This window comes from Diaphorina citri, unplaced genomic scaffold, assembly GCF_000475195.1.
Source record: "Diaphorina citri unplaced genomic scaffold, Diaci psyllid genome assembly version 1.1 scaffold545, whole genome shotgun sequence".
NCBI lineage: Eukaryota > Metazoa > Arthropoda > Insecta > Hemiptera > Psyllidae > Diaphorina > Diaphorina citri.
Window position 1 is genome coordinate 44869 of NW_007377979.1, and position 24395 is coordinate 69263.

A 24395-nucleotide genomic window follows, 5' to 3' on the forward strand; every position below is an offset into this window, starting at 1 on the left:
AGAACTCATTCTCATATAGCACAAAGGCATGTGGCCGTTGAATTTTGCAAAGACTCCAACAAATCAAACTTACGAGTTGGTGACGAACATGTAATTGGAAATATCATTGATGAGACTGCCGACTTCATTTGGAATTAAAACATCTTTCACCACTATGTTCTCCTCGTTTGAGTTTACATCCTTGGAGCCTGTGCGATGTTTGCCTGGAAATTCAAAAAAAATCTGGTGTGAACATCACACGACTTTCCTTATCCTGTTGAGTGATGCTTATTTAAGTGTTCTTTTACCCTAACGTTTACAACATCTCTAACCGTTTAGTCGGTATAGCTGAAAACCGCCAAAAAACGGTCGAAATCTGTCCAAAAGCGTCAAAATACCGCCAAGTGCAACAACTATCTCAACCAAACATTTTGTGTTGCATCCTTGTCATATTTGTGAACTACATACCAAATTTCAAGTCTCTAGCTCATGCCGTTCCCGAGATATTGTTAAATTACACTGAAAACCGCCAAAAAGCGGTAAAATGCCGCCAAGCCTTGCACCGGTCTAAACCAAAAGTTTCATGTCGCATCCTTGTCACATTTGACAGCTACGTACCACATTTCAAGTCTCTAGCTCTTACCGTTCTCGAGATATTTTGTTTACAGACACACACACACACACACACACACACACACGGACCAATGGCTGAAACTTTGGATATAGGCTCTATCTTGTCACATTTGACAGCTACGTACCAAATTTCAAGTCTCTAGCTCTTACCGTTCTCGAGATATTTTGTTTACAGACACACACACNNNCTAGGATGGGCATCATGCATATTTCAGAAGAAAAAAATCTGTCTGTAGCCTAGTGAGTATCACACTGGCCTTGCAAGGCTTGATGTTAGAATCACAAGATTTGACCCCTAGTTACAGAAATCGCACAAAAGACAAAGGAACATAAAAATGACCCACGAGATTTCTGTTAGAATCACAAGATTTGACCCCTAGTTACAGAAATCGCACAAAAGACAAAGGAACATAAAAATGACCCACGAGATTTCGCCCCTACAACAAACAGATCTCAAGTTAAAAGCACGTAAAAATGTATTTTTGACGACAAACTTACTGTAGCCCAGAAGGAATTTATCCAGGGTCAAATAGCCTTGAGATGAACAGATCTCAAGTTAAAAGCACGTAAAAATGTATTTTTGACGACAAACTTACTGTAGCCCAGAAGGAATTTATCCAGGGTCAAATAGTAGTTTTAATTTAAAATCATATTGTGTATCTAAATCTACATTTATTTTATAATAACAATGTTTCCCTCCTCGTTTCATTCAGTACTTACGAGTTTTAATTTAAAATCATATTGTGTATCTAAATCTACATTTATTTTATAATAAAAATGTTTCCCACCTCGTTTCATTCAGTACTTACTCTCATCTCTTTTGCAGCAATAATGAAGGCCGTTTGAATCTCAACTCACTATCAGCAAACTCCAGAGAAATCATTACATTGATCATATTGGAAATGGACAATCCACATCGAACGAACCTGGATGTTAGAACCAACAAAAATCTGAAGCTAATTCTACAACAACTCATGGAAAGTATTCACCATCAAAGCCAAAAAAATGTCATTGGGCCTCCTCCTATTCCTGTCCCAGTTATTAATTCTGTGGGGAGGCCTGATCCCCAAAACAGAGAAACTCCAATCTGTCCTAAACACTGTGCCTGTGCCAACAATGTGAGCTATATTAAAGACAGCCAAACCAAACCTTTTGATGGTAATAAAGAAATCCCATGTCCTCCCACCTTGCCTTCAAAACTGAGTTATCAGAAATCAGAAATTTCAGATTTCACATTTTAGATTTTAGTTTTTAGTATAATTTTCTTTTCAGTCAGGAAATTCTGGAATGTCAGGATTGTCAGCAAGTGATGTCGGAATTGTCAGATAGTTTTTCAGAATTTTCCGTTAAGCTATATTAAAGACAGCCAAACCAAACCTTTTGATGGTAATAAAGAAATCCCATGTCCTCCCACCTTGCCTTCAAAACTGAGTTATCGACAACCTAGAAGAAAATTTCGACGATCATTTGGAATGAAAAAAACCTATTTGAGTAAGAAAATCCGACAATCTTTAGATAGAAAACTTTGTAATGTGAATGAAAAGAAACTTAGTACATTCGTATCACTCTGCCAAAATGCGTTGAATTCTCACAGTACAAAGAAAGAACCAGAAGTTCAACCTAGATCTAACAACCCAGAAGTTACTATTGAAAAGAAAAACAATACGCCAGATTCGTATATTCAGGAAGGACGCAAGGAAGACAGTGAGGAAGTTATTTATGAAAGTGACTGGTTGACTCCTTCCTCTTGCTCGTCAGATCAAAAAAGTGCTTCTAACTCTGTAAACAACTCTAAAAAGGTAGAAGAAAAGGCTCTTCAAATCATTGAAACTACAAATCATGCAGAAATTCAGATACGACTTCAAGACTTAAGTAATGAGAATAATAAAGAGCATTATCGTATTAGCGTAAGAACTGACGAAGAGAGTCTGATAAGAGGAGTACGTCCAGAACTACCTTGTATTATGTTGGATGATGAGATTAGTTCTAGACTTAATAGAACCAGTTGTGGCCTAACTATGAAAGGAACTCAACACAATAATGTTTCCTGCGATAAAGAGGAAATCAAAACCGATCAAGCTCTTGATTTATGTCCATCGAATGTAACGATCAAAGCTGATGATGCCTCTTATAACGGGAATCATGCAAACAAAATATATAAGAAGCTAGATAATCTCCTTGACGATAAACAGTCAGATAATAAAAATAGTAAAAACGGGAAGAGTAGAACTAACTTCACTAATACCAGCATTGACCAAGCATATGCTGATAATATACTCCGTGGACTTTCTAAACCAGATTTCAGTCTAAATTCATCAAATCCCATTAGTTGTAAAGGTTCTATTGTGTACCTGGGGAATAACTGCGGTGATAATAACCATGTCAGTGTTCTAGATAAGACTAGACCGATACTGCATGATTCCAAAGGAGGAACACTCGAAATAAACCAAACCCCGTTGTTAGTATTGAACATGGAATGCCCGCAACATAAACCAGATCAGTCCATTGATAAAATCAACATTGGTGTGAATACAGACGCTAGTCTTTTAGAAAGTTTAATCAAGAGTTTGCAGCGCACTGATACAGACGAATCATATGCATGTGATCTGTCTATGTGCTTTAGTTCAGATAATGAACTATCAGAAGGAGAAATTGGATTCCTTGCATTCAAAAGTGAAAGCTCGCGTTTGTGTCAACAGATAGAAGACCCCATGCCTAACTGTAAGTCTCCTCAAAATGTTTTTTACGATTCTAACGAAACTTTGAGAAATGTTCGCATGCGTAAAATTCAACAGTTGACGGATTTTTTTCTAACAGATTAGCGGCCCGAGCAACCAATCGGTTTGCTAATATTAATTTAAAATGTATCTGCTATAAACCGAACTAAAAATAAAAGTCGAAAATATGGTGTTAAGTGACTAGAATAATTGAGTGTTTTTATTCGACCTTTTATAGGCATTACCTAGGTAGTAGGTACCTAATTAGTGAGTTCTTTTTCTTCTGAATTTCCATATTAGGAAAATAACGGTCAGTATAAACACAAGTTTAGGGTAGGGATATGACATGACTATTAGTTTGTTATTGTTTTTCATTCTGTGCGTTTTCAAATGGTCCAAGTGCATTTTATGCACTGGATTTATTCTTCTTTAGTCTGTAAGATGTAGCCAGTTGATCAATGTGATCTGGAGATAGAATGCTTTGCATATTTCTCAACATTTTCAGCTGTTGAACGAAACCTGTAAAATTAAAATGGAAAAAAGCAAGTTACAACATGGAATTTTTATACAATAAGCAAAAAAGATAGTTAAAATTGTCTAAAAATTCCCTGTACTTCTTACAGGCCAAGTTGATTCTTCCGGCACTTTCAGGCAATGTTGGTTTAAATACATTACTTTCCTTTCTATAGGCTATAGGATAAGGAAAGTAAAAAAGTGTAAACCTTAATAGGTATTAAGTATCTACCTAGTTCGAGTCTACAGTACCCTCAACTTGTAAATACATTACTTTCCTTTCTGTAGGCTATAGGATAAGGAAAGTAAAAAAGTGTAAACCTTAATAGGTATTAAGTATCTACCTAGTTCGAGTCTACAGTACCCTCAACTTACTATCTTCTTCAAAGGTTGCTTTCATTTGAGCTGTCCTATATCCCCGCCAGTATTCCTCTTGGTTCTTATCCATCGCCTCAGCTTTCACTCTTTCCAACTCGTTTTGAAGATCTAAAGTAGACTTGTGCAAGTTTTCTATTTGATTAGCGTATACTTCCTGAAATTTCAAGAGTTTGAACTTAGATCGCGATAAGTACTGTATATATTAGTCAAAAAGGTATTCATCAGAAAAGAGCCTCAAAAGAGTTCTTATTCCTCTGAGGCATTTTCTTTCGAAATTATGATTAGTGAGTGTGTATCTGTATATCTTTAATCATTTCTCTTTCTTGCGTTTGTTTCTCAATATGCATTGCTCATTTAAACACCCTCCAGAGGTTGTGTCTTACCTGATCAGAAGCAATGTGTTTGACTAGCATCTTGTATTTGTGTTCTTGGTGCATTGATTCAGTCAGCTTGGCTTCTAGTTGACTATTCTGTTCAGTCAGAAATCTCACATCTTCGGCTCTCCTGTCTAATTCATTCGTCATCTGTTCTTTGTACGCTTTCAACTTGCTAGCTTCCTCATCCAGCACACGATCTTTTTCTTCTCGCAACTGAGTTTCCACATCTTCGAACAGTTTTCTCACGTAGGATTTGTGCTGGGTTTCCCGCGAGTTCATGAGGTTCTCCAGTTGAAAAATATGCTCTTGTGTTCGCTTCATGTCGTCATTCAGACTAGACAGAAGTTTCTCCCACAGACACAGCAGTTGTCCGTCCGATATGATTTGACTGAGCTCTTTCATACGTTCACTAGTTCTGAAAATGCAGAAATTTTAAGAATTGAAACTTTGTTTACGAGACGAGCGTAGAGCGGAATGAACTCTAACGTTAAAACAACAACGTTTCGTGCCCGCCTACTTACTAATAAATACATAATTATGTAAACATGTACCTTCTTTCATACTACGATGTTGAGAACTCATTCTCATATAGCACAAAGGCATGTGGCCGTTGAATTTTGCAAAGACTCCAACAAATCAAACTTACGAGTTGGTGACGAACATGTAATTGGAAATATCATTGATGAGACTGCCGACTTCATTTGGAATTAAAACATCTTTCACCACTATGTTCTCCTCGTTTGAGTTTACATCCTTGGAGCCTGTGCGATGTTTGCCTGGAAATTCAAAAAAATCTGGTGTGAACATCACACGACTTTCCTTATCCTGTTGAGTGATGCTTATTTAAGTGTTCTTTTACCCTAACGTTTACAACATCTCTAACCGTTTAGTCGGTATAGCTGAAAACCGCCAAAAAACGGTCGAAATCTGTCCAAAAGCGTCAAAATACCGCCAAGTGCAACAACTATCTCAACCAAACATTTTGTGTTGCATCCTTGTCATATTTGTGAACTACATACCAAATTTCAAGTCTCTAGCTCATGCCGTTCCCGAGATATTGTTAAATTACACCGAAAACCGCCAAAAAGCGGTAAAATGCCGCCAAGCCTTGCACCGGTCTAAACCAAAAGTTTCATGTCGCATTCTTGTCACATTTGACAGCTACGTACCAAATTTCAAGTCTCTAGCTCTTACCGTTCTCGAGATATTTTGTTTACAGACACACACACACGGACCAATGGCTGAAACTTTGGATATAGGCTCTAGGGACCTCAAAACGTGTTTTGGCACTAAAAACTGACCATCGAAAATTTGACCCGATTACATTACTTTCATATAGGATAAGGAAAGTAAAAACAGCAACAAAAGAACACGAAAACATCACAAAATGTTGAGAGAATAACCCTTACTATCAAGTGTTCAGGTCAACCAGCCCAGTAAAATTGGCTTGATGTTAGAATCACAAGATTTGACCCCTAGTTACAGAAATCGCACAAAAGACAAAGGAACATAAAAATGACCCACGAGATTTCACCCCTACAACGAACAGATCTCAAGTTAAAAGCACGTAAAAATGTATTTTTGACGACAAACTTACTGTAGCCCAGAAGGAATTTATCCAGGGTCAAATAGCCTTGAGATTCGCTGTCCAAGGAATCAAACACTGCCTCCAGTTGATCTGCAGACAGTGACAGCTCTCCCTCTAGTCTCTGCATATCCCTTCTGATTAGAAATCCTTTGTGTTCTTGATCTCCAAGTTGGAAAAGTTTGGCCAGATCCTCCATTACCTAAGGATGTAAAACACATTTTTCAGGTCAAAAGAGATTAATTTTATTTGTTTAGACCTAACGTTATAATTGTTCAAGTTTAGTGTAGGTTTGTAGGTAATATCAAAGGATTTTGGTGGAATAATAAAATAAAAAAAGTTCACAACGTAGACGTGTTTCAGGGTATGTTATAATCTTATTATGTAGAACACGCTGCTTTACATCGGCCATAAACAATGACTTTCGTGTATAATAAAAATCCTTGGGAAAGAATATTGACACTAGACTCCACTTACGTTATTTTTTACCCCTGTTTATTCCACTCTTGATGACAGTGAAACTGAAAGGAAAGCTAAGTAAGAAGTAGAAGCTCAGAAAACTTTAATTTAAATTCACTACTTGGATATTCCTTGACGTTGACTTGATAGTTACTGCGCTACTAAACTAGCTAGTTGCTCTAAGCATCTAACCATTTGTATTTTTCACCCGACAAATGGTATTCTCTCTCGAAGGTAGTATTCGGCTACTGGCATAAATCAACAATAATTGTCATGCTCAATGTAGTTGGGCCCAACAAAATCAAAATTTTCAACTTCCTATTCCTAAAATTTTGTTTCGAAAGTTTTTTTTCTCCTTGCTATCCAATGTCAGCGATCGATGGTTAACCAAATTTCGCAATTTCGGGAATAGCCTAGTGATCGCGATTTTCACCTTGCAAAAACATTCTCTTTTGATCGATGTCGACTATTTTCTACTTTTTCCAACGAACAATTTGAACGTTTTGAGTTTGGCTCACCTACTCTACCTGCGATGCATGCATGTTAAAAATACATAAAAATATGACTACAGTTTACAATGGGATGGTAATTAATAAGAGATGTACGCAAGTGTTCTGAACTGCGGGAAAATATTCTGTCAACAACTATTCTATCTGCCACCTATGCTACTTGTAGTGTGTGATCAGGTGGTCCTATAGTTTGGATCATGTCTAATCCGGGCCCTGGAGGCATTTCGAATGTTTATTACCCCACATATTGAAAGATTTAAGTCGTTTAGAATGGTAGGCTTTCTAACGGCTTCTTGATCCCTCCCTTTGAGCAGCTTTTTGCCATCCAAAGTTAAATGGTCGGGCACTATTTAAAGCCCGCGAATGCACTCATAGATGAAGTAGGTACCTACTCTACAAAGTAGACACAATGTACATTCTGTAGTTCGTACCCAAACAATACATTGGGTTGGCTGTAACCAGCTGTAACCTATGGGAATCGAATACCCAGGCTTCACCTTGGACTTGACTCACAGTCCATTCCCACGTTTATGTCAAGATGACGATGACGCGTTACAAAACAGATTTATGTACCTAGATGAGTAGGTAATTTTCTGTCGTGAATCGTAAAATTTCCTTATTTCCACCTCGATGAATAATGTTAGACATCGCAGATTGCGTTGAAATTTTGATTACCCGACTCTATCCTATTTTAATTTTACGTACACCTACTCGTATTATACCTACTCACGAGAGCAAAGCGCGAGTCTTACCTATACGTATGCTTACCTACTTGCGGCGTCTTTTAAAAGCACTATGCTTATAATAATGTTAGACATCGCAGATTGCGTTGAAATTTTGATTACCCGACTCTATCCTATTTTAATTTTACGTACACCTATTATACCTACTCACGAGAGCAAAGCGCGAATCTTACCTATACGTATGCTTACCTACTTGCGGCGTCTTTTAAAAGCACTGTGCTTATAAGCACATAACATTATTAATTTATTATAATTCTGACACTGAAAACGTACAATATAATCACTATCCTTGTCCTTGGGTCCAGCACTAAAGTAAACTCTATAAGCTTTACATGCTGCAGCTACTTGTTCTACAGTGCCTGTTAAGCCTATAAACTTGGGTGAAAATTCCTTCACATATTTGCCCACTAATTCTGGTGTATCTCTCTCAGGATCAACAGAAATGAATATTGGGGTGATGTTAGGAACATTTGGCTGTCCATCTGAAAATAAAAAAACCAAACATTTACTTTTTAGTATGTACCAATAATATTAATATTACATTTCCTTAATAGAATACTTTCTCCTTCTTTTGGACCAAACCAAACATTTACTTTTTAGTATGTACCAATAATATTAATATTACATTTCCTTAATAGAATACTTTCTCCTTCTTTTGGACCCTTCCTTCTAGAATGGTCACCAAATTCACCACTCAGAAATAAATAAATATATTACCATCAATAGGGGAAAATGAAAACAGATCGCTTTTCCCTATTGATTCCCCTATTGATTTTAATTTGTTTTACCTACCAAGTGTTGTGTATACCCTTGAAAGTTCTAACTTTTTAATATTAAATATTTTTTAATATTACCTATTTTGTTCACTACAGCTGCCATTTTCTCAAGTTCATCAGGACAAATGTCAGGACAATGTGTGAATCCAAAATAGATCAGTGCCCATTTGCCCAAGAAATCTTCACTTTTCACTGGTTTATTGTTGCAGTCAACCAGCTCAAATTTTCCACCAATGGCCACCTTTCCCAAGTTTCTTCTTCTTTCTTTTTCCAAAGCTGCAACAAGCCAGAAAATGTTAAGAAATTGTCCTCTACCTAAACCTGATAGTTTATTTTAAGTTAATTTTCATCGCTGATGGTTAAAACAAAAGTAAATTGAGCAAGGATCATAGGTGTACCCTTAAAGTAGGAAAGAAGGGAAGGTTAAACCTATTTATCTTATATTATAAGAACGAGATCCATTCACTCATTCACAGTTCACACACTGATCGCTCTATCTCTAGAACCACAACACCTAGAAGTTGTCCTCTACCTAAACCTGATAGTTTATTTTAAGTTAATTTTCATCACTGATGGTTAAAACAAAAGTAAATTGAGCAAGGATCATAGGTGTACCCTTAAAGTAGGAAAGAAGGGAAGGTTAAACCTATTTATGAGGCTATAAAATTAATTGGTAGGGCATGCCTTTCTTAGATAATAGATGGTTTATAGCATTAATCTCAATCCACAATCTTGATCTCCACTTGAAATAAATGTACTCTCCTTGGCTTTGAACTCACCATTCTGTTTTGCTTTCTTGAGATTCCACATATAGAATAATATTCCACCTCCTGTTACTGCGGTCACTGCAACAGATTTCCATGTGATTGGAAACTTGTCAGTTTTATTCCTTACAGGAAGTTCAGATGAATACAGTCTCATTTGAGCATTTCTGATGTTTATGTGTATTGAAGGAACCTAAAACAGAAGAATGACATAGGAGTAGTTAAGTAGTATGAGAAGCAAAATCAAAGGAGAAATATCATGTCACATGAAGTTGTAGTCCTAGTAATACATATGTTGCATACCTATACCTCCATTTTCTCCACCCTATATGAGAAGCATAATCAAAGGAGAAATATCATGTCACATGAAGTTGTAGTCCTAGTAATACATATGTTGCATACCTATACCTCCATTTTCTCCACCCTATACCACCCTCCTATTGCCGGCCACAACTATACTTACAAAGACAAACAAAGTACCTATGCTGAACCATCTCAAGTTCTAATCTAACAACCCACCAAGACCCCCTATAACTCTCTATAAAAGTCAAGCTCTACCTAAATCAAGACCATTATCTCAAAGAAAATTCCCCAAAATTGGGCATCCCATACAGTCCTGTGCCCTTCTCCCCTTAGCTACCATTACAGCATATCTCTTATTGATAGATTCTGACTTACCTGAGGTCTTAAACCAGATGCACATAAGGCTGCTACTTGTCTCCTTAATACAGAACACATGACTGGTTCCGATGTGACTTGAAGGTTTGAGATTGATGATACTTCCTATCACTAGTGTGGTGTTAGCTAAAATATCCACTGTACGTTCAGGTCACACTTCACTCTAGGAATTAATAGAAATAGATGGAAGTGAGCTTCTACACATCTAAATGGAGGGTGCGAATCATCTCTTCAAAGGTATGGGCCAGAGTACACCACCTGACGGGAAAACACACTTCTTAAAAGCGGTGTTTAAACAAGATGAATGTAAGAGACAGTAATCAGATAAGAGTCGGGTAAGTAAAATCACATGATCTGGTAAAGCATAATCCCCTTACTTCGAGATAAATCTATTTAAAATTACCTACCTTACACCTCCATGAAAATTACTTTATTTTAATCTTTAAATCCACAGCGACAGAAACGACAGATAAGGTATTGCAAAATTTCAAATTTTCGTTTTTCTTATCTCTCATTTTGATGAAGCGAGCCATCATGAAATTTTGACCTCGATGAAGCTAGCAAGGCGCGTTAAAAAATAGTGTGCGCGTTAAAGTGAACCATACACGGGGAGAAAAAAAATCATAGCTGGCTTTAATGGAAAGCCGTTGTAACTTTTCTCTTTTTCTGTACCCACAGTCCTACTCATCTATACATATACACGTTATGGTACGAGATAAAATCCGGACTCGGTATACCTGAGTACAGAAAATACAGCTCTGGTGAGCACTACTCACTTTTTTGCAATGTCAGATTGTCAGCCCAGTTAGTTTGGAGGGTAGCGCACCTGCGTTAAAAGTGCTAGGTCGCGGATTCGATTCTCGCCCAGGGCGAACTTTATCTTGGAGAGATGAGGTTCTTTCTTCTTTGATCCTTCTCGGAACGGTCGGCTCGCCCTATCCTGTCCTTCTCTCTTCGAATTAGGAATGATAAGAACTCCGTTGTCATAGTTCCCTTTATCATTTAAATCATTTTTTTTAATCCTCTCTCTACCACGTGATGGTTCCCCGACGCATACGTAAATCTTCAAATTTACTTATAGGAGGAAGTGAAGGCTTTTTACTTTTTTTTTTCTTTAATAGGTTTGACAAGGGGAACTGAAACTGCTAAGAGTGCTAAGGTCTTATCGTCCCGAAATCGAAGAGAGAAGGAAGATAGGATAGGAAAAAGTCAGCCGTTCGGAGAACGAACATTATCCCATCAGGATAAAATCCGCCCCGGGCGGGAACCGAACTCGCGGCCTAGCGCTTACAAGGCAGACGCGCTACCAAGGAAGCTAACTAGTAACTAGGCTGGCTTAGTGAAAGCCTAATACTAATAACCGTATGGGACCATAGTCCGATGTTCGGGGCATAACCTACTGCGAGTGATATGTATATTTTTGCCTCGGTTCCACAGAACCTAATGGTTAGGGCATAATTATAGGAATTTACAAAAAAATGCACAAGTTCACAAGTAGATACGTATGTAAGTTATTCACAAAAATTCACTCTCAACACTGACTATTCGATCTCCGACAAGCCAACATGTAAAGTTTTTTTTCAACACCCTGGGCTCTTGGTAATACACTTACGACTGATGGTAGGTAGGTTTAATGTCTTCGAGTATGATAATAAGTAGTAATTCCCATCCCCTGACCTTGGCATACGATGTAGATATTAGTTCTAGTTCTGACTCACTGGCTAATCTTTCATCTAAAGAGATATTCTAATGTACCTATAGGTAAATTCTTGTACTCTTCACTTCATTGGAGGTACCTTACCTTTATGTAGGTAAGTAGGTACCTATCCAACAAGGAAGTCTAGAGTGTTATCTTTCCGACTCGGAAGTATGTAGGTACCTACCTAGGTACTTGTACAAAGAACGCACGATTTTGTTGATTTTCAAAGAGTGGATGAAATGAATAGGTAATAAGTACTCGTCGTCGTTGGTATGTATTTTAGTCGGTAATAGCTGAATTCCGTCGCTTCGCTCCCGAATTCCGCTAGTTCATCCCGAGGCAAGGCCGATCTTGTAGAAAATAATAAAAAATACGGTCGCCCTGCGCTGCGCTTGGCGGTATTTTGACCGCTTTTGGACATATTTTTATATATTAGATATAAGTATAAGCAGCATATTCTATCATTTTATTTGGCTATGTAGGTACTAGGTAGGTACCTACCTAATACCTAACCATTAGTTTTCGTGGAACCGAGGGCAAAAATATATCACTCGCAGTAGGTTATGTACCGACGTAGTAGGTTATGCCCCGAACATCGGACTATGGTCCCATACGGTTATTAGTATTAGGCTTTCACTAAGCCAGCCTAGTTACTAGTTAGCTTTAGTCTAATTGACCTACTTACTTACATCTGAAACAAATCTTTTGTTTTAGGCCTTTGATGTATTCTATTATTTCAACTATTCCTTATCTTTTGAGTTTTATTTTCTGGTTTCAGGTTGACCACACCATCATCATGTATCTCATTGATCCAGAAGGCTTATTCGTTGATTATTATGGACAAAATAAAAAGCCTGAAGAGGTTTCCAACAGCATTATAGTGAACATGATGAAGTATGAAAACCTCAAGAAGAAATCTTGGTTTGAGGATACCATTGAATCACTGACGTCTAGTGGAAAGCCTGCACAAAACCCAACATAATGTTCTACTTTGCTTTTGTTAGCTAATGTTAGCTTCATGCAAGATAACTTTTTTTTCCTTCTGCATTAGTGATGTTTATAATCGATTATGCATCATAATCGATTATTTAAATAATCGTAATTGTATTCGATTATAACAAATAATCGAAAAGGCAATCGATTATGAAAAATAATGGATTATGAACATCACTATTCTGCAGTTTGAACAGCTCCTTGACCAATATCCTTACGAGGCTGAGTGCACCCTGAAATAGCTTATGATTCATCCAGATGAATATGGCAGCAAGGAGTCATCGACCCAAAATGAAAGAACCAATCAGAATGCGAGAACTCCTTGCAGTAGTACGTGATGCATTCCGGCATACACCTTACTCCACTCCACGGTGCTTAACTTCAAGGTTTGATAGGAATTTACCGTAATAAACTCAGTAATGAAGACTAGGTACTTTGTTGTACATAGGATAATTTTGAAATTATTAATGAACGTCCCATAACCTATAACTCTATCTATATATACAATATTTCCTCGTACATATGGATATGAATCAGTGAAAATCCCGACTATTTCACTATGTAGATTGTAGGTACATGCTTGAAAACTAGTTAGGCAGACGTACCTACGTGAGACATAGCATGGCGCGAGTTGTACTGAAAGAAGTTTTTTTTTTTTTAATTAATGTTATTCTTTTATTTTTTAAGTGCTATTTAAGAACTCTTTAGTAACTGGTTCATAGACACACGCTACACACGTCTATTTACACCTTTTTTGCCATCAAACTCCAAATGACTGACATGTCACATATTAATCATAAAAATGCAAAATGTACTGCCCAAAAGAATGAGATAGTTTCTTCACAAGCATGTTACATACATAGATACAATTTATTCTAGCGTGTGTTGAAAGATATTTACAGCACATGCTTCTACATTAAAACTGTATGAACCCAATGTTACTCGTATTATACTACTCTCTATCATGGAGAGACGTCAGATATCCTACTCAATGGAATTATACTAGCATTGTACTTATACCTATAGTGTGGCCCCATATTGTGTAGAAGATACAATTTATTCTAGCGTGTTTGAAAGATATTTACAGCACATGCTTCTACATAAAAACTGTATGAACCCAATATTATTATACTACTCTTTATCATGGAGAGACGTCAGATATCCTACTCAATGGAATTATACTAGCATTGTACTTATACCTATAGTGTGGCCCCATATTGTGTAGAATAATAAACGACTCTTGAGTGGAAGAAAACTGTAATATATAGTATACAAGGTTATTTCATAAATATCTTAACAGTTAAGAGTGGTTAATTTTCCTACTAGATATGAAGTTAATAGTATGTTAACAACAAAATTCAAAGTGTCCTCCCTTAACTTCCCCTCTTCCTAGTTTGATTGTTGTCAAACAATGATTTACATTTTAATTGTTTAAGAGTAGGGTGCCTCCATAAATGGCTGGCACACACCCCTGGTTCCCGGTAATATTTGATTGATGATAATTTGTTACTGTTTGAAAGGGAAAAGGGGAGGCGTTGTTTTGTCTGGATTTTTTACTTTCTATTACCTTAGCACATGGAACCTATACTATGAGAAAGTACACCTACATGTATATTGGAATCGAAAATGGGTGTTTCGGAAAAATTCAACCATCACCAGTCCAGATACGGTACCTACTAACCTAATTTAATCTGGATTGTGGGTTGTGGGACTTGTGGGGTTAATCTACCCATTTTTTTGTAGGATTTATTTAATTTGGAAATTCCAATAAATTATTAGTTTTATTATTATTTATTTCTGTAATGTAATGAAAGTTGTGTGATGTTCACTCCAGTTGTTTTTTTTTTTTTTTTTTTTTTTTTTTTTTTTTAAAAAAAATTAAAAAAAGAGTTTTTACACCTAAAGGGAACTATGTAAGTACCTTGGTATGTACATTACTACATTTTGTGCTCCACCCTTCAATCAACAGTTTTATCAAGATTAAATAAATTGTTGATTGAAAGGGTGGGACAAGCTAAAAATCATAAGATTCATGACAAATTGCTCGGCGTAGCTTAACATAGGTGACGCTAAAACCGGTCCTAAATGATCGACTGAAGTGTTATCTAAAACTTTCTCGCTTTGAGTTCATAGGTCGTCGCGACAAATTTCAAGATCAGAGCTCAATTGTCCTGGCTTTATGATTTTCTGGACAAAATTTGCACCACCATTTTCGTGTTCCTGGTAAAAAACCTTTGATTTGATATATAGGTCGACCAGGTTTGGATAAGTCCTTCTATGGGGACAGACCGACCGACAGACTGACAGACACCGAAGCGAATACAACCGGCTTTATGATTTTCTGGACAAAATTTGCACCACCATTTTCGTGTTCCTGGTAAAAAAAACCTTTGATTTGATATATAGGTCGACCAGGTTTGGATAAGTCCTTCTATGGGGACAGACTGACCGACAGACTGACAGACACCGAAGCGAAAACAATAGTCCGTCCCTTATACCTTTTTATTACTACTGTAATTATTATAAAGGAAGGACGGACTAAAAACAAGATCCATTCACTCATTCACATTTCATAGTTCACACACTGATCGCTCTATCTCCAGAACCACAGCACCTAGAAAGCTGAAATTTGGTAGGAATATTCCTTTTATGGTCTAGGTGTGCAATAAGAAAGGATTTTGCGAAAATCATATATTTTATCAATTCCATCTTGTCTGAGAGTTAGGTAGGTATTATGAGAGGAAAAAAAATTAAAAATGTTGAGATGGATATTATGTAGTAAATGTAGTACAAAGTAAAAAAATTAGATTTGTTTGGTACATGGGCATATTAGAGAGATGTACAACTTTCAGCTACTCAAGTCATAATCACACATACCAAATCACCTGTTGTACTGGAATTTCAAACAGCTTCTTTAAGAATACCTGGGTGTAATCTTAACCAGGTAGCCAGTAACATTTTGTTATTATTTGTATTTTATTAAAGTGTGGAGGGTGCTAATAAAATCCTATGATAAAATCATCACAGTACCTACATATGTATGTGTGTGATGCACACCCACTTATACTTTTTTTTACACCTAAAGGGAACTATGTAAGTACCTTGGTATGTACATTACTACATTTTGTGCTCCACCCTTCAATCAACAGTTTTATCAAGATTAAATAAATTGTTGATTGAAAGGGTGGGACAAGCTAAAGATCATAAGATTCATGACAAATAGCTTTAGAGATCATAGGTACATGTATACATATAAACCTGAGATAAACATTAATCTTGTGCTGGTACCTATTGTTTGTGTTGATATTTGCTGTCTGGAAAGAAACTCTCATACTTAACTAATGTTTAGAAATACTTAAGTTGAATTTCTTGAATGAAACATTCTGATTAGTTGATTTTAAACTCTGGTCTCGGCGCGAACGACATGTAATAACACATAGTTTAAGCGCCTAAAAGAAGAAGAAGAAGAAGAAGAAGAAGAAGAAGAAGAAAAAAAAAACAAAAAACTGGTCTAAAATTCAGCTGAAATTACTCAGAAGTATCTGAATTGAGTGAAATTACTCAGATGAATATTTTCTACAAGTTCGGCCATGCCTTTTCTACAAGTTTGGCCATGCCTCGGGATGAACTAGCGGGATTCCGGAGCGAAGCGACGGAATTCAGCTAGTAAGCTTATAAGTCAACTGTTGAAGGTACAATGGTACATACATATCTCTTCTCAGAAATTTAACCAATCGAAAGAAGAGAACCAAGAATGCTCGCTTTTCTTCTGATACAAAATTCCTGCATTAAATTTATGGATAAGGAAAGTCGTATAAAATCACACACACCAGATTTTCATCCATTTTCTTTGGATATAGTCCATCTTTTGATCTTTTTGATATTTGATGAAATGTCGCGTGTATTTCTGCAGATGACACCTGTTATTAAATTTCCTTTATTGTGTTTTGAAGAACTGCTATGACAAATGATAACTCTGGTCACGCTATATGTACGTATCTGTATACAGGGTGTTCCTTCTCTTTCAGAAGGAACACCCTTGGTGCTTGGTGTCTTTCCTTAACAAACAGAAAAGTATCAGACCAGCCTAGTTACCTTGAAGGGTAGAGGGCCGACCTTGTAAGCGCCAGTTCTCCGATTCGATTTCCGCCGGGACTCCGGGAGCGAACCTTATCTTATCTTAGAGAAACCTTATCTTATCAAACGAGATTCGTTCTCGGAACGGCTGACTCTCTTATCCTGTCTTTACTCTTTCCTTTCGGTATGATAAGACCTTTGCTACAGCTCCCTCCATCAAAAAAAAAAAAAAAAAAAATAATAACTTGGGAAATAACTTACCCAGGGGCTTTCTTTTTTTTACTTACCCAGTGGCTTCCTTTTATTTAAGAGAGCATTATTTTGAGTCATCCTGTACACGTTTGACGTCCAGTAGTCATGATAATTGTAGTTATTGAGAATTTGAGACCGAAAGCACTTATTTGTAGAGTTAGGTACCGCCCCTTAATATGTATAGCATTCTGATTTAATTTTCCGCTATAACGAATACTTTGTTTGTCTGGTTGTCAGTTAAGTCTACTTATTAAAATTTGATGGTGACACGAGTTCCTACAATTTTACTAGTTACAAGAAGCATTTCTCTTTAAAACTTCATTATTAAAAGCCTTTTAACGGCGTGAACGACCTGGTATTCCAGAGTTAAAGCGCCTCAAAGGAAAAAAAAAGCCTTTTATTTTTGTTTAAGAACTTTAACTGAGACTTGACATCCCTCATATTTATTTTGTCAATTAGAATATCAAACGAGGTGTAGGTATAGGTCTGTAGGGTACGATGGAAACCTAGCACTTACTTTTCAATATTAAAAAGTTAGAACTTTCAAGGGTATACACAACACTTGGTAAAACAAATTAAAATCAAAAGGGGGAATGAAAACAAAAAAGCGAACTGTTTTTCATTCCCCCTATTGACTTACTTTTCGTTTCCAAGGCTTAGATTACATCAGATGCAGAGAACACACGTCGTACCGTGTGTACCAAGCTTTAGGTTAAAGAGAACATAGCCAACCTAATTAGCTTGGAGAGTATCCTAAAGAGATTCGTTCGAACGGCTGGCTTTCTCCTACCCTGTCTTCCTTCACTCTTCGGTTTCAAAACGATAGAACCTCCGTTGTTAAGGTGATACGAGTAAAAAAAATACACGATTAAATACGAGTATGTCCTCCTTTTCAGACCGCAAAGTTGGTTTCGTGCTGCCTGTTGAGGGTAAGAAGGACCAATTTCTGATCGGCTATGGAGAAGACTTCGCCGTGGTAACGTGGGATGGCCAATCTGAGAAGCCTCAGGACGTCAGCATTCATGTCAAAGGTGATCCTAGCCCTGACAACCGAATCAATGATGGTAAAGCTGATCCCACAGGACGAGTGTACGCAGGTGAGTGAGTGAGTTACTGAAGATGTTCAACTAGTCGTTCATGTCGTTATCAAATCGAATGGTACTAAGGGACATGGACAAAATCATCAACTAAATACTGGCGTAGAATACCATACCTTGCTGGATGGAGCACCAATTGACTGCTGCCACTAGCTCCTTTCGCCTATAAGTAAAGTGTGTCCAAACATAGTCGACACCGACTGAAACCGTACACTGCCTCGAAAACATAGACATAGATTCACCGCTTCACCTTGTCGGTCGATGAATTCTCAACCTTAAATTAGTCTATACAGATACTTTTTTTAAAAAACTGTCACTGGGACTCGAACTCCAGCCCCCCAGATTACAAGGTTTAACGATTTCCATTAAGTCTCATATCTGGTAGGTCAAGCACCGTAAATAATCAAGACACTAGCAGCTAGACACATTAAAGAACTTCTCACGTTCTCACTCCAAAAACATGGAAATCATAGCGTTCCACATTTTTTTTTTTTTTTTCTTTTTGGGGTTTGACAGAGGGAACTGTAACTGCCACGGTCTTACCGTCCCAAAATCGAAGAGAGAAAGAACACAGGATAGAAGACACCCAGCCGTTCCAAGAACGAACATTATCCCATCAGGATAAAATCCGCCCCGGACAGGAATCGAACCTGCGGCCTAGCGCTTACTAGGCAGACGCACTACCAAATAAGCTGGCCTGGCCCATTGATTTCACTGTCTCACGTTATTTTCAACAGGATCCATGTGTGAAACTAAAGGCACAAACGGAGAGTACCTAACTGGCAAGGCGACGTTTTACAGCGTGGAGAAAGGAGAGGTGAAAGTTCGTCTGAATAACATTGGCCTCTCTAACGGCCTCGCTTGGAGTTTGGATCACAAGAAATTCTACTACATCGATTCTCTCGCGGAAAATGTTCGAGCGTTTGACTACAATAAAGACACGGGTGATATAGGTAAGACATTATTATTATTATTATTAAACAATTAAATCAAACTTTATTTACATAATGATGGTAACATATTGTACATAGATATAATTAAAAAGAAAATATTTCACCACTGTCACAATTAAAGTGACTGGTACTAAGAACAGTAACCACAAACCATTGCCAGCTTTCTTTCTGTGAATTGAAAAATGGAACAAAGTTAAAATTAAGCCTATAACATATTTCACCACTGTCACAATTAAAGTAACTGGTACTAAGAACAGTAACCACAAACCATTGCCAGCTTTCTTTCTGTGAATTGAAAAATGGAACAAAGTTAAAATTAAGCCTATAACAATGTACTTAATAGATATAGGTACCTGTGAGACTGTATTCAGAACAAAGGTGTGTTGTGAAATTTTCAAAAAGGGAAGCAATAAACCCAGTCCTCATACACTTTGAATACAGAAATTATAATGATATAAATAAGTAGTTCTGTGAACTGTAGACCTCACTCAGATCCTTTTGCCTAAGCTGAGATGTATGTACAATTTTGTAGACTAGAATAGGTTTTGAATTAGACATGCACAGGAAAACAATTTTCATGTATCAACTTTACTACACAATATCATACAAACCTGGTTGATACCTTGAAATAATGCAAATGTGATGTTAATTGCTTATCAAGTACATCCCACTTCAATTTGTAGTAATTGTATGGAAAAACATGGTTTTTAGATTTCATCATTTGGTTATCAAGGGCTTTACTGCACAATTAACTCGAGATGATAACAGAACATTACACATTCATGTTATTTTTTGGTATTTGTTAAAGCCTTAGCTCTCCTGATTCAAATACCATTACCATTAGGTATATTATGTAAGATTCTAGGTAAGAACTAGATGAAAGATAAGCACCAATCCAAACATTCATACTAGGAATAGAACAGCTGACACTAGAGACTAAAAATTTACTTTGATTCTGGGGAAGTTATCATACAAAATAGAACATTGAACTTTCAAATAGATAAAGAATAATGCTGAGATGATGATGATGATGATGATGATGATGATGATGATGATGATGATGATGATGATGATGATGATGATGTCAGCTTTTCGTGCTGATGAGATTTTCCTGGATGGAAAATTCAAATTACCCGCTTCCAATCTTCTCTGTTGTGTTTACTGTGATAGGGGCGCCGCGCTGTGCTGATGAAAGATAAGCACCAATCCAAACATTCATACTAGGAATAGAACAGCTGACACTAGAAATTTACTTATTGATTTAATCCAACTGGGGAAGTTATCATACAAAATAGAACTTTGAACTTTCAAATAGATATTAGAATGAGAGCTGAGATGAGATTTTCCTGGATGGAAAATTCAAATTACCCGCTTCCAATCTTCTCTGTTGTGTTTACTGTGATAGGGGCGCCGCGCTGTGCTAAGAATAATGATGATGATGATGATGATGATGATGATGATGATGATGATGATGATGATGATGTCAGCTTTTCGTGCTGTTATGAGATTTTCCTGGATGGAAAATTCAAATTACCCGCTTCCAATCTTCTCTGTTGTGTTTACTGTGATAGGGGCGCCGCGCTGTGCTTACAATCGGAACTAATTATGCCGGCAACGAGTAGTCATTGGGCATTGGCCGCCCCGCCCGCGAAATTTTAAAATTTAGCTCAATGGTCCAATGGTGATGGTGATTGTTGATTCGTTAAAATTTTAGTTGGACCTTTTTAGGATTTTATGATTAAATATTAAAACGTTTAATCCTTTTACTTGTACTAGCTTTGGAGGTTTGTCCTTTGTTTCTACTTCACTCTATTGTGCTTTCTACAGGAAGGTAGGTATTCATCATTCTGTATAGGTATTACCGATTGTTTGAGGAAATTGAAGCACGGAGCTAATCATTGCGCAAATTAGTTGAGAGATATGAGGCATCCATTCTTGAAATTCTCAAACACTGATCGATGTGATGTAATTATTACAAACAATAAACAATGCACCTACCTAAGGTCGAACAAGTTATCTTATTGTTCCAAAAACCTGAACTGCCAGATCATTTGAGGCCAAAATCCACAATGGTAAAGTGGCAATCACAGTAGTGCACAATGCCGCCGAAGTTTCCAGAACGAGAACTCAGCAATAAAACACAAACGCAGGCCATTAAAAACACAGGAAAACTGCAGTTGCTCCTCATTAAGAATATGGAAAATGGAATCAAATACCGTTTTCTTTTCTTTTCCACCCTCAAAAACCGCACTCGATGCAAGCTGCAACAAAATAATGAACGAAAGCTTTTTGAGGGAAACGCCAGCAATATGCTGAAAGCAAATGGGTCGAAAATAATGAAAAGGAAGCTGCTCACCGGAGAATGGACGAAAAATGAGAAACATTTGCTTGATTTGCTATGCGGTGTTTCGAATCCGTGCAATAGGGACGTGCACTCAATTTTTAGTGTGTAAAATATTTCCTTGATTGTTTCTACCAAGGGACCGAGTCAGAGAATAGAGGAAGGGCACGCCGCACGTGCTTGTTGAATGCAGAGCTCTGAGTGTAATCCATTCAATTCACCAAGATGTACACCTTAATTTCAGGCCTTTTATCGAAAAAACAATCACATTTTGAACGTCTGTTGAGAGAAAAGTCAAATCAAGATCAGGAATTTCGTGATGCATTTGGATATTGAAAATGTCTTTTTTGACGGGGACCATAGAAGAAGAATTGCGGACTAGAGGTCTGTATAGATAGCATAGCTGTCAGACTTTTCCCCTCTCTCCGTGTCTTCAAAATCATGTCAGAGAGCTTCAAAGGGAGATTTTCTTGTCTAGAAAAAAACTCAAGTCTGGCGGAGATTGCATGGTCCTTACCTTGCAAGCTGCGGGGCATTTTCAGACGGCATAATATGCAAACGTACGCTAGCTTTCAGCAAATGTAGACTTGTATGCCTCTTTTTGTATCCATCACAGTCTTTTGAAGAAGCACTTCTATCAGACTTTCCACCGTGAAGAATTTACTCTTAGTCACGAGGATGGGGGAGTAAGGTAGACTCATAAATTCACTCGTATGTATGTCTGTGTGGGGGAAAAGCGTATTTTCCCTTTGTACGGTGGTGTTCTATGGTGGGTGGTCAATGGGGATATTTCCACCCATTTCCCGATTTTGAAAATTTGGACCGATTGCAATACTTTCTCATTACCTTGTATAGGTTCCCTATACGTAAGGGTAATAGAAAGTAAAAAAGGAGGATAGAGATAAGAAAATTGAAAAGGAGGGAGAGGGAGAGAGAGTAGGAAAGTCCGTTAGTCGCCAAATGCGTAGGCAAAGGGGGAGGGACGTTTGAGAAAACGATCTTTGCACTCTTTGCATCAAAAATAAGGATGATGCAGAATGATGCTACAACCGTAGAACCAGTAATGGCAACAAATAGAAATTTCTTACCTATTAAAATAACAAACGATAAAAGAACACAAGTGGCTAATGACAGGAAAATCTGGCATATGAATCGGTTATCAATCATCATAACTGGAGTGGTGTCGTCAGTTGAAAATGAAAAGTTTCAAGGTGCTTCCAGGCAAAGAAAGCAAATTACAAGAAAATTCACCAAACGAGTCACTCCAGCACACCTCACGGTCGTCACCAGCTGCCACCAGATGTTAATTATGACTCCGAAAGAAATACAGGACGAGAAAGAATGGCGAGAACGAGGAAGAAAGAAGAAAGGAGGACGAAAGCGAGCGACGGGGTTGATCGGGGTATTTTTCTTAATTTCTTTCTCAAAACACAAAAGGATCCTACCTCATAGCTTTAACTCCTGAGTCCTGACTTTTCTTTAGTTATTCTTAAAGCAAACTTCTAATTAACAAAGAATGACGACTGGATGTCGAACTTGAAGATGAATAATGCTCAAGGAGTAATCAAGTAATCCTTCATCTTTCAACTCATCCTTAAAGGATCCATAAATAGCTGGGTAAGCAGGAGCGCTATTTCGAATTCAAAGACATTAAGGACTCTAAACTCATTAAAAATGCATTTAAAAATATTATATTCCAACAGATATTATCCTAACGATTTTAGCACAAGAACAACCCTTGTTGTCATACCCTTCAATGATATCTTTACAGTGTACAATTGTACATAAATAATGGTATAGGTAAAATAATTTCTTATTATTAATAATAGGTAGGTACCTACTCATGTTCAGAGGTTGATTAGGTATTGGTATAAGTAGGGCCATTGGCTATAATAAACGCTGAAGGCTAATAATATCTAATCTATGTACATAGATAAGTTCTCTCTATGTACTTTTGATTTTTAATTTGAGTTTATAATTTTCTTTTTGTTCACAGGTGAGACTCGTAAATCCTGACATTCCACTTGGATCAATTGACGTCCTTAAATCTAGAAAAAAATATGACGGAACCTACCAAATCACAACAGTAAGTTCATACAATTCGCTCTGTCAGGCGTTTACACTTTCTGCAAAAGGTCATTCTAGCATTTCTATAGCTGCGTCATGCGTCATAAAGAAACTGCCTTTTGAATTGCCTGCATAACTGTTACTTTTTTACCTTTTCAAAAAATGTACGAACACAGGATGAAGAAAAGAAATATTTTTTTTACCGGCACAAAAGGTCAGCGAAAAAAAGAGGAAAGAATTTTATTGTTGAAAATTTTCCAGCTGCACATTGAAAAAAAAAGAACAAAGGAAAATAAATTGAAATAAAAATAAGAGAGAAGAAAATAGAATGAAACAGATTCAAAGAATGTAAATTAGAAGAAAAAAAAGAGTTCATTACTTGAATATGTTTACAGAAAGTCAAAGGGAAGAAAGGAGAAAAGGGGAGGAAGAAGAAGAGGAAGGTGAAAGGGGAGGCGAAAGTAGACGGTAAAAAACGAGAAGATTAGGGCACCCTGATAAGCTTTTGTGTTAAGTAGAGATAAACATGAAAACGGCGACTGCAAAGGTTACGGGGAGGGTATTATGCTTTTGGTGTTAATACAATAATATTGTCAGGGGGTTGAATATTTCGCTGTCGTGTACAAAAGACAAATAAATGTGTGTGTCCCGGGATAAATGAATCAACGAGAAACGAGCTACAATTGTAATACACAGCTACAATAAGCATGGATACGTAAAGCATGGTGTGATATTTCATTGTTTGTGTTTGAGACCAATTAGTTGAAACATTTAGAAATGCTACTTTTACTATGTTAAACATCTC

At 37.1% G+C, this 24395-nt stretch overlaps 4 protein-coding genes and 1 long non-coding RNA gene across 8 annotated transcripts in view; 2 read left to right on the forward strand and 3 right to left on the reverse strand.

Annotated features, from left to right (window-relative positions):
• The window catches only part of LOC113467758, a 7781-nt gene extending 4266 nt beyond the window's left edge, over window positions 1-3515 (forward strand). The window contains exons 5-6 of the mRNA XM_026824122.1: window positions 1439-1770; window positions 1999-3515. Of these exons, the coding sequence (XP_026679923.1) occupies window positions 1439-1770; window positions 1999-3434 (1768 nt within the window). The 3' untranslated portion in view covers window positions 3435-3515. The remainder of the gene's footprint in view (window positions 1-1438; window positions 1771-1998) is intronic.
• Window positions 3516-3517: 2 nt separating this feature from the next.
• LOC103509940 (EF-hand calcium-binding domain-containing protein 4B) lies at window positions 3518-11681 on the reverse strand. 4 transcript variants are annotated; one of them, XM_026824123.1, is made up of 6 exons: window positions 11565-11681; window positions 6195-6389; window positions 5244-5373; window positions 4604-5012; window positions 4218-4374; window positions 3518-3848 (listed from the first exon to the last, which is right to left on the reverse strand). In XM_026824123.1, exons 2-6 carry the CDS (start codon window positions 6379-6381, stop codon window positions 3736-3738), a joined length of 996 nt encoding a protein of 331 aa, XP_026679924.1. In that variant the 5' UTR covers window positions 6382-6389; window positions 11565-11681; the 3' UTR covers window positions 3518-3735. The 4 variants fall into 4 exon arrangements, with proteins under 4 accessions (XP_026679924.1, XP_026679926.1, XP_026679925.1 ...); XM_026824125.1 differs by lacking the exon at window positions 11565-11681 and adding an exon at window positions 7919-7948 and having other exon boundaries at window positions 6195-6384; XM_026824124.1 differs by lacking the exon at window positions 11565-11681 and adding an exon at window positions 6672-6860 and having other exon boundaries at window positions 6195-6384.
• Window positions 7352-10645, reverse strand: LOC103509947 (protein SCO1 homolog, mitochondrial). The gene is made up of 6 exons (XM_017444365.2): window positions 10519-10645; window positions 10112-10274; window positions 9449-9626; window positions 8748-8945; window positions 8167-8375; window positions 7352-7363 (listed from the first exon to the last, which is right to left on the reverse strand). The coding sequence occupies exons 2-6, from the start codon at window positions 10169-10171 to the stop codon at window positions 7352-7354; spliced, it is 657 nt and encodes a 218-aa protein (XP_017299854.1). The 5' UTR covers window positions 10172-10274; window positions 10519-10645.
• Window positions 11682-17997: 6316 nt separating the features above from the next.
• On the forward strand, window positions 17998-19231 carry LOC103509948 (regucalcin-like). Its single transcript, XM_008474581.3, has 2 exons — window positions 17998-18229; window positions 18967-19231. The coding sequence occupies exons 1-2, from the start codon at window positions 18013-18015 to the stop codon at window positions 19215-19217; spliced, it is 468 nt and encodes a 155-aa protein (XP_008472803.2). The 5' UTR covers window positions 17998-18012; the 3' UTR covers window positions 19218-19231.
• Window positions 19232-19401: 170 nt separating this feature from the next.
• Window positions 19402-20281, reverse strand: LOC113467755. The gene is made up of 2 exons (XR_003391714.1): window positions 19794-20281; window positions 19402-19467 (listed from the first exon to the last, which is right to left on the reverse strand). It is a non-coding gene; the product is annotated as an uncharacterized LOC113467755 (long non-coding RNA).
• Window positions 20282-24395: the final 4114 nt, after the last annotated feature.